We start from the raw sequence: 8864 nt of genomic DNA, 5'->3' as shown, positions 1-8864 counted from the left end.
ATTGCATTATTTTTCACATTATTGTAGGTAGAGCATCATAGCCATCTTCCCTCCAAAGCAAACGGGTATATTGTAGCTTACAACGCATTACAACAGTTTCAAGACAGCTGACATGCTTCCAGAAAACATTTTCTTGAATGCGAAAAAAAGGACCAAACCAGCTTTGAAAAGTAACTTCTTAAAAACATAACCCCAAGCTAAACGCTGAGTATAAAACGTTCATAGTGACAATCTGAGTTCAATGTCTCTACTTCCGTTTGAATGTCTTACACCCTTGTCCTCTGTAAAACAAAGCATTTGCTGAGCACAGGTCTTATTTGCTTGCATTTAATGTAACTACAACAAAACAGAGACTTCTCCAAGTTGGCTAAGCAGACCACTTAGCCAAGTTGTTACATTAGGATTACAACAGAGTGTGCTGGCACTGGTCTTAAAAGTTTCAACTGAGACATTTCATTAAAGGTGCACTATGCAGAAATCCCTCCATTTCCTGGTTGCGAAAATTCTATTAGTTCGCCTAATTTCAGTTTATGTGACAAAACAAGCAAGTAAAGTATAGAATCATTGTACCATCTAAACCACTGTTAAATATATTTTCCATAACCAAAATATTGTATTTTCAACTGTGTGCAAAACCGAAAGTAAAAGACACAAAAACGAATCTCAAGAACGGGAAGCATAGAAATAGTGCACATAGAACAGATCGAACACTTCTTAAGGCATCAGCATGCTTCAGTTCAGCTGGTGCCTAGCCAAACTCAGCTAGGCCAGCTGAACAAGTGTGCTCACATACTCCCTTAAGACCTTTGCTTGAAAAACAAGTAAAAAGCGGCAATAGTACCATGTCTATTTTGAGACAGCGTAGCCTGTATACACTTCCTCAAAGTAGTCAGAATTACTCTAAGATAACTCAAGAAATCTGTCATTAATTTACGTTTTTCCCAAGGAGATCGTAGTCACGCAATTCTACATCTAACTAAGATATTTGGTGCAAAACAAGTCGTCTCTTGTTGAATCACAACAAAAACTATTAAAGAATCCTTACGGTTGACCAACCACTGACGAAGGGGCGTAGAATTTGGCTACAGACTTCGGCTTGCCTCAAGAAAAAAAACGTTTGCCTGAAACAACCGTTACCGAAGTCCAAAACAAACAAAAACATGTCAAAATGTCATAATATATGCACAAACTGTTCCTAACTGTTTTGGCTGGGAAGCATGAGGACGCCTTTAGACTTGCTTTCAATGAAAATGGCAGATCTATAACACACATTTCGGCAGGTCGCTCAAAAGGTTACATATTACAACTTTAAAAGGTGTCTTTTGTAAATGACTGTGGCTTTGTGGTACTTGTTACAATTTGTCCCATTGCATATTTTCCTGGATCATAGTAAGGACTAAAATCCAGCATTATCTGATTGTAACGTAAAGAAAGGGGTTGCTATCCCTCTTTTGGCCAAGTGGCATACACATGCCATGCTGCCCAACAGTCTGGTCTTGAACCAAAGTGGACGTTGAATATGGTGGCTTCACACGCTCGTGAGAAATGGGAAACTGGGAAGTCCGACATGATTGTGTTCAAATGCTTTTGAAGTCTTAACAATTCTTCAACCACTAAGATTTTAGCTAGCAAGTTTGCTTAACATTGACAATAGGGTCAAACTAGCTAGATTATCAATATTGATAAGGTTGTATTTGTCAAATTGATTGTTTGAAAAGGTAAACGGTCAGTTTTGAAACATCACATCTCGAGTAACAACATTTTGTCAGTTTCCCACTTGTAATTCCAACATGGAGAGTTGTTCAAGTAAAATGTCCACTGGGAACTAGGAGCTTCTGATAACCTTGATAGCATGTGAACGCATATCACTATGAAGCTTTTGGATCTGTCTATGCTGTCATCTCTGCCTCTCCATGGCTTCTCAAAGGTCAACAAAGTGAACCAAGGCTGAGAGCTGTAGCTGTTCTCGGCACAACTGATGCTGGTTCTCCCAGGCCCTACAGCTCCATGTCCTCCTCTCCAGCGCTGTGGGCACCTGCCCCTGGGCTGCAATACATAGGGGAGTATGTCTCCCCTGGGGTGTTTGTGGGGGTGAGGGAACTCAGAGAGGCACTAGGGCTCTGGGGTTGCCTGCTGGTAATCTGCTGCTTCCTCTGCCTCTGTAGGGAGTCCTTCAGCCGCCGGGCCAGCGCAACCTCTGGGGGGCGCCATACTACCAGCTCCATACAGGAGTGGCTCCTACAGTAACAGACGAGGAACAGGTGAGTCGACGAGACTGACAGAGAGAAATAAATAGTGTACACCTCCCAAAGTTCTAACGATTATTCACTACTGGCTACAATGACAGATGGGTAGGTACTTCAATTAAAGGTTCCTCTAAGGTGGAGTATAAGAAGGAAAAGGTACGTACACAGACTGGGCCACAGTGTGGGGGAGGATGTCACTGATGCCACGCTGAAGCCCCTCCCTCAGACTGTCAGACATCACCAGCATGGGCCTCCTGGGTGCTGACTCCACATCCAGGTCCTCATCGTCGTCATCATCCTCCAGGGTGATCCTGACAGAAACAGACTAATTTCACTGTGTGACAGTGTTTATACAGAGTGTGTAATGCACTGTGCAGACAAAATAAATGGTGGTAAAGCTGATACAAATCATATACAGTAATAAAGCACATTATAATTATGATGAGTTATGGCCAGTAGTCTGGACTCTCACATTGCCCCCATATGGTCCCATATGGTCTCATGACTCACCTCTCCTCAATCTCCTGCAGTCTCCTCTGTGCTGCTTCCACCTCCATGCAGGAGCCTTCTGCTTCTGGACAGGCCAGAATGGAAGAAGACCCGGATAAGGGCAGCCCCAGGTCCTGAGTCCCCAGACAGGCCTGGGGGAGTGCTTGGCTAGATAATTCAGGTAGAGGGGGGCTGCTGTTGCCTGGTGGCCAGTTATGAAACACTTTGGGGCTGAGGTAATCCAAAGGATCGCATCCTGCCTCTTCCATCAGCCTCCTCCTTTTGGCACTGCATCCTCTGGAGAACAAACATTGTTTTGAAGCAAATCATTTAACATTTGAAACTAAAATGCACTTCAGAATAAACACTAAATGTTAATATTATTGATTTTTTTCCCATTCTTAACTTACTCGTCATCTGCTCTCCTCCTGTGCTTTCTCAGGCATCGTCTCTCCCAACTCCTGAAGGAATAGCAATAAGAGATAAAGAAATGGAAGTGAAATGTAATGTGTTAGCAAGTCTGGTTCTGGCAAATCTCCTGTAAAGCACATGCTTACATATGTGTGTGTAGTGCAGTGCTCTCATCACTAGACTCCTCTACTCACGTGTTTGGGGGCAACACTCCCGGCAGGTGTTGACAGGTATTTGCAGGGCCAATATTGATCCCGATTTCAGTGACGTTGATACGGCCAGGGAATGAGTACATGGCAGGCAACAAGCCCAGCTCACTGCTCATGGGGCTAGGATGATGCATGATGCCTCAGGTTTAGGTGAGGTGGAAGGTTTGAACAGAACTCTGGATGGTAGATGTGCAAATGGAAAACACAGGGAGGAGGATAAATTGAGTTTTCGAAGACTAATCTAAAATACAAAGATATGATTTTTTTTAAATGAACCATTTCACGGGTGGAATTTTTGGTACAGCAGGCATAACTGTTTTGGTCACCAATCCATCATAACAAATACTAACTCACTAGGGTATTGTGGCTAATGTTAGGTGCTAACGCAGAATCGTGTAAATTGTTGTCACTCTTGGCTAGGCTAGCTGCCTTTTTTATATAAAGTTAGGAGGCCTTGAAACTGTAGCTAGCTGGCAAGCTTGCTAACACTAGCTAGCTACTTAAGTCAGCTGGCTAGCTAACTAGTAGCTATCTAGCCAACTTTATTTGTCAGGAAGAAACGCATTCTAAAGAGGGTTCACAACAACAGGCAGGTCATGTTGGACCTTGCGAGCTCAGTTAGCTAGCTTGCTAGCCATAGATAGCCGAGACGAATCTATTGCAGAAGAGGAAGGCAAACAAACTAATATTTTGCTGATTATAAAGGGCTACCTTTATTTAACTTGAACCTGTTGCAGTTGGAACTTTTGAACGTATCTAGCTAGCAAACATACCTGTATCACTTTCACTGTGTTTATATAACGTTACCTCCTTATTTTCTCTGTCACGTGTTCCGCTTTTCTGAGAATCAATTCTGGGTTGAATGAATGCAGTTAGGCGCTAACAACAGTGAACCAAGCACGATTCGCAAATGTTCATGAAGAATCGAGGCACGCAAAGAAAACACTCGTTGACGTTCTAGAAAATAAGTGAGCACTCGCTTCTGGGACTTGTAGTTGTAAACGGGAAATATGTTGTAGTTTATCAAATCACAGGTCATGTGACTCGACCATAAGAGCGATGTCAACATAAAATCAGTTTGTACCGAAATCTGTACCTAAACGCTTTCATAACGACAAGTTCGCGCTACAGGTAAGTGACGTATATCTTGACCATTACAAGAAGATTAGTAATGTTTGAAATGTAATGTTTGGGATAGATCATCTGTGCCAACAAACAATAATGTATGGATGGACACTGCATGTTATTTTCACTTCATAGTTGGCTACTGAACTTAAATCTATTGAGACCAGCTATGTTTTTTTTCCCTCTATAGGTTGGTCAGAATGTATACCCTATACATTCTTAGTGGACTGCTGGCACTGGTTGCAAGCAAACCCTGTGGTAACTATAATTTATCCCTGAAACACAATAACACTTGATTGGTAAACATGTGCATGCCTCTGTCTAGGCCTGAGTTTCCTCACAAATGTATTTACTCAAAACAAGTTATTCGAAGAGCCAGTTGGAAAGTATAGAGGTGGACCACGTACCAATTCATCCACTGGCAGTACTGTCAATGATTTTGCAATGGATTGTTGGATGAGTTTGAATAGATAATCCACAACCCCTCTTGTAGAACAAATCTTCTGTGATGCAAATAATCTCACATGTGTCCTGTCACCTCTGTTGATGTTCTGTCATTTGATGCACAGAATGTATTTCATGTCACTAAAGTGTTCTTATCAGTGCATATGTCTATGTCAGTGCCTGCAAAACCCCACTGGCACTGGACATAATCTCAATTGCATACTCCTTGTGTCCTCTAGCCTTCTTCTCAAAACCCAGTGGAGGAGATCAGAGAAGAGGGACAGTGGGTTTTGAGAAGGAGGCGAGGAGTGTGCAATTGAGATTCTCTCTGAGCCGGTTGTACTTGTCATGTGTCAATTACATCAAGGTGACCGTTGGAGAAGGCATTCTTAGGACACATTGGCTGCCTTGTGGAAATTCCTTTTGGTTATTAAGTTGCTAAGGTCTTTGCTTCTCCATTGTGTGTGCATGATTGCTGATACAGCACAGGAAACACACTGGTTGTGCAATGCTTTGACCTCGATGACACTTTATATGATCTCAGTGAGCACACAACAGGTCTTTTGTTGTCTTACTGTGGGTTTATTAGTCATATCTCATATCTCTTGGTAACATTGGAAGTTGTCCTTAGGCACGTTATTTAACTTGTGGTTATGCTAAACGTGAAGTGATTTTACTTCCATACTGCATCATTTTCTTTTTTCTTCAGTTTTCAATCTGTATTGTGTCCAGATCCTGTAGGATCAGAGCCTGGTGAGCTGCTCCTCTCACTCAATAAGAATCTGCTGCGTTCTCTGGAGGATGAAGGAACACCCCCCAATCCCAGTGTGCACCTGGCCCTGCGCCTGTCCACTCACCACAACCTTGGCATGGAGAGTGATCACCTGAATGCACTTAAAACCGATTTACACACTGACATTGAGAGGTAAAATCGCATGTTTATAAAGCCCTTCTTAATAAGTGCAAACATAATTTTATGTATTCCATGCCTTAAAAATGACCTGCAGTGTGGTTGTATTCAATTTCTTGTTTTCAGTTACAATTGATACTTTCAAATGGCCACTGGGCTATTTACATTGACACTGCTGCTACTCGCTGTTTATTATCTATGCATAGGCACTTCACCCCTACCTACATGTACAAATTACCTCGACTAATCTGTACCCCTGCACATTGACTCGGTATCAGTACCCCCTGTATATAGCCTCGTTATTCTATTGTTTTACATTGTATTATTTTGTACTTTAGTTTATTTGGTAAATGTTATTTTTTTACTCTTCTTGAACTGCACTGTTGGTTAAGGGCTTGTAAGTGAGCATTTCACAGTAAGATCTACACTTGTATTTGGAGCATGTGACAAATAGTTTGATTTAAGATTATATTGAATAGTCTTTACCCTTCAAAAACCTTCCGTCTCTCCGCCTTACCCTGTATCCTCTCCTTTCAGCTCTCTGGCCAACAGCCAGCCAGTGGTGGGTCTCCTGGCCCTGTACACTCTGGCCCTGAAGGCCTCCTGCTATGACCTCAACACCCTGACCTTCACTGTCAATCAGAGGAGCGAGACCCTGCTGACTCATCTCAAGAGACAGATGGAACTGGAGAAAGACCACATTGCCTGTAAGCCTCCTCATTCCTCCATCTATCTCTACCATCTTTGTTAATGCTCTATAATAATGTCTGCCATTCTTTGTTTGTTCTCAGTTGCTGTTAATTATTTTGTCTGCTATGTCTGTCTTTCTCTGCTGCAGTCAGCCAGCGTCCTCTGACTAACTACTACCAGTATTCTCTGGGTGTGCTGGCACTGTGTGTGAGTGGAGTTAGAGTCAACTCTCACGTCAGCAACAAGCTCATCAGAGCTGTAGGGCATGGACATATCAAACATGAAGCCTCCGATAGCATTGGTAAGTCTGACCTAGGAAATTCAGTAGCCTCTCCCTACTCTGAATGTATTCACTCACACTAGCTCCCACCCAATTAGATTCTATATAGGTGATTTCATGGAGATGACTCTATAGCCTTGCTTAATCCCCTCTGTCCTTTTTTAGACACGTTTGCCATGGCTGGGATGGCCCTGCAGTGCCTGAAGGAGTCTGACACCCAGGTGCAGGATGCGGCTCTGGACAAAGCCCTGGACCTCATCAAGCTGAAGCTTCTGGACTCCCAGCGGGCTGATGGTCACATGGGCAATGAGTTCAGCACAGGCCTGGCAGTGCAGGTAAGGACTGGGCCACTTCCCCTCTCGAGGCCTATATTAACATGTGCAGCATTTAAGTAAATGACTGATTGGTGCAATACAAGCATTTTGCATGCCAATAACATGGTGTCCCAGGCCCTGCTGGCGATGGGCAGCCAGGTGCAGGAGTGTGCTAGCTCCATGGAGGCCATGAGGTCAGATGTGAGGAAGGGAACCTATCTCAACCCCATGGCCATGTCCCAAACTCTGCCTGCTCTCCAGCAGAAATCCTATCTGCAAATCAAGGGCAAGGAGTGCCGCAATGAGGATGGCAAGTGCTGCATTATCACCTAACCAAATAGTGGTCAATCTGTTTTTGAGGTGTGAGCCGCCTCCAATCTGCTTTTTTTGTGGTTTTCCTCTGCAGACAGCCTGGTCCTGGAGGCCAGGGAGCCAGTGACGGTGTTACAGAGTCATACCAACGTAGCCCTGAAGGTGGAGGTGGTCAAATCGCATGGGGCATCTACTGTCTATTCTGTGGATGTGCCAACTGGCACCTCGTTGGTTGATGCCCTTGAACTCCTTCAAAAGACCAACATTGACTTCACGTGAGTTAATGGGGCGCTTCTGTTTTTTTTGGTTGAGACATTAATCAAGTTCCAAATGTATACTTTTTGGTGAGCTAATTTGTCTTGTATAAAAAAAAACTTTATATAACTTCCCAGTGTTGTGAATAGCTTAAAGTGTCCTATCATAAGTAGAACATTATGAATTGTCCTCCTTGCTCCATCCTCTGCCTACACTGCAGGTTTGAGAAGGAGACCAGCCTTTGGGGACCTTTCCTGAGTGTGGTGAATGGGGAACTGGCTAGACAGACCGACCGCAGATACTGGCACCTCTCCTCAGACGGCAACACTCTCAGCCAGGGTAAGAACACAGAGGGTTATGTGGCATAGTCAACACACAAACAAATGCACATGCAAAAGATAACTTTCTTATGTCGTTTACTAGTTATTACTCAACAATACAATTAATGTCTTAACTGCTTTGATCTAAACATTGATTTCCTCACTATTGTGACTAAAAATCAATGATTTGTTTCTCTATTAGGTATCAAAGATTTCAAGATTGAGACGGCTCAACAGATCACCATCAAAAACACCAGATACTGAGAATCAAAATGTGTGAAGCACAGTGATTGACAAATGTGTCATGTCAAATTATCTGATGGGAAAGCAATCCAGCTCAAAAATGTGCTTTATACTGTCATGTACTGTGTGAGATTTTAGGAGTAAAAACTCTGAGATTTTAGGATCCTTAAAGGTTTGCAACATCTTTTATGGACTTGATTCAGTCCCCTGGGGAGTGAAAATTCACTGTTAATTTTAGCAGAGACAATTGACTCGATACATTTTTACTTATACCTCTATGGATTATTTTACTACACACATTCTGTAAATTCACATTGTATAAAGAGGTAGAACAAGGCAATTATATTATCTGTTAAATGTGTGGTTTGAACATTTTTGCATTTGAAGAAACAACATGATAATAAACCTTTGGATGAATTTGTCTGATTTATTTTGCTAGTTGTTACAGAAATATATGATAGCTTAAGGGTTGGGGTGGACAGTGTACCAAAAAAAAGTAGGCTGAGCCTATACTACAGTATTAGTAAATAATTTTGTGAAGGTGAGAATGAAATAAAAATCAAATCACCTCCTCACCCTTACATTTCACACCCAGAATCAACAGCAGGTGGCAGTA

At 42.6% G+C, this 8864-nt stretch overlaps 2 protein-coding genes across 5 annotated transcripts; one reads left to right on the top strand and one right to left on the bottom strand.

The window, feature by feature from the left end:
* Positions 1 to 311: 311 nt before the first annotated feature.
* Positions 312 to 4318, bottom strand: LOC118358389 (coiled-coil domain-containing protein 117-like). 3 transcript variants are annotated; one of them, XM_035736170.2, is made up of 6 exons: positions 4163 to 4318; positions 3341 to 3531; positions 3146 to 3196; positions 2757 to 3032; positions 2411 to 2557; positions 312 to 2238 (listed from the first exon to the last, which is right to left on the bottom strand). In XM_035736170.2, the coding sequence occupies exons 2-6, from the start codon at positions 3487 to 3489 to the stop codon at positions 1998 to 2000; spliced, it is 864 nt and encodes a 287-aa protein (XP_035592063.1). In that variant the 5' UTR covers positions 3490 to 3531; positions 4163 to 4318; the 3' UTR covers positions 312 to 1997. The 3 variants fall into 3 exon arrangements, with proteins under 3 accessions (XP_035592063.1, XP_035592062.1, XP_035592064.1); XM_035736169.2 differs by having other exon boundaries at positions 4129 to 4287; XM_035736171.2 differs by having other exon boundaries at positions 4067 to 4177.
* A 19-nt stretch (positions 4319 to 4337) lies between these two features.
* Positions 4338 to 8665, top strand: LOC118358387 (transcobalamin-2-like). Of its 2 annotated transcripts, none has more exons than XM_035736163.2 (10): positions 4338 to 4486; positions 4671 to 4738; positions 5657 to 5849; positions 6372 to 6541; positions 6673 to 6825; positions 6970 to 7139; positions 7254 to 7428; positions 7525 to 7705; positions 7906 to 8024; positions 8208 to 8665. In XM_035736163.2, the coding sequence occupies exons 2-10, from the start codon at positions 4681 to 4683 to the stop codon at positions 8267 to 8269; spliced, it is 1281 nt and encodes a 426-aa protein (XP_035592056.1). In that variant the 5' UTR covers positions 4338 to 4486; positions 4671 to 4680; the 3' UTR covers positions 8270 to 8665. The 2 variants fall into 2 exon arrangements, with proteins under 2 accessions (XP_035592056.1, XP_052334811.1); XM_052478851.1 differs by having other exon boundaries at positions 4343 to 4486; positions 7254 to 7432; positions 7529 to 7705.
* The last annotated feature ends 199 nt before the right edge of the window (positions 8666 to 8864 follow it).

The sequence above is a fragment of the Oncorhynchus keta genome, chromosome 25 (assembly GCF_023373465.1).
Source record: "Oncorhynchus keta strain PuntledgeMale-10-30-2019 chromosome 25, Oket_V2, whole genome shotgun sequence".
Lineage (NCBI taxonomy): Eukaryota > Metazoa > Chordata > Actinopteri > Salmoniformes > Salmonidae > Oncorhynchus > Oncorhynchus keta.
The sequence above is the reverse complement of the archived record's forward strand: the minus strand, read 5'-3'. Positions and strand labels throughout refer to the sequence as shown.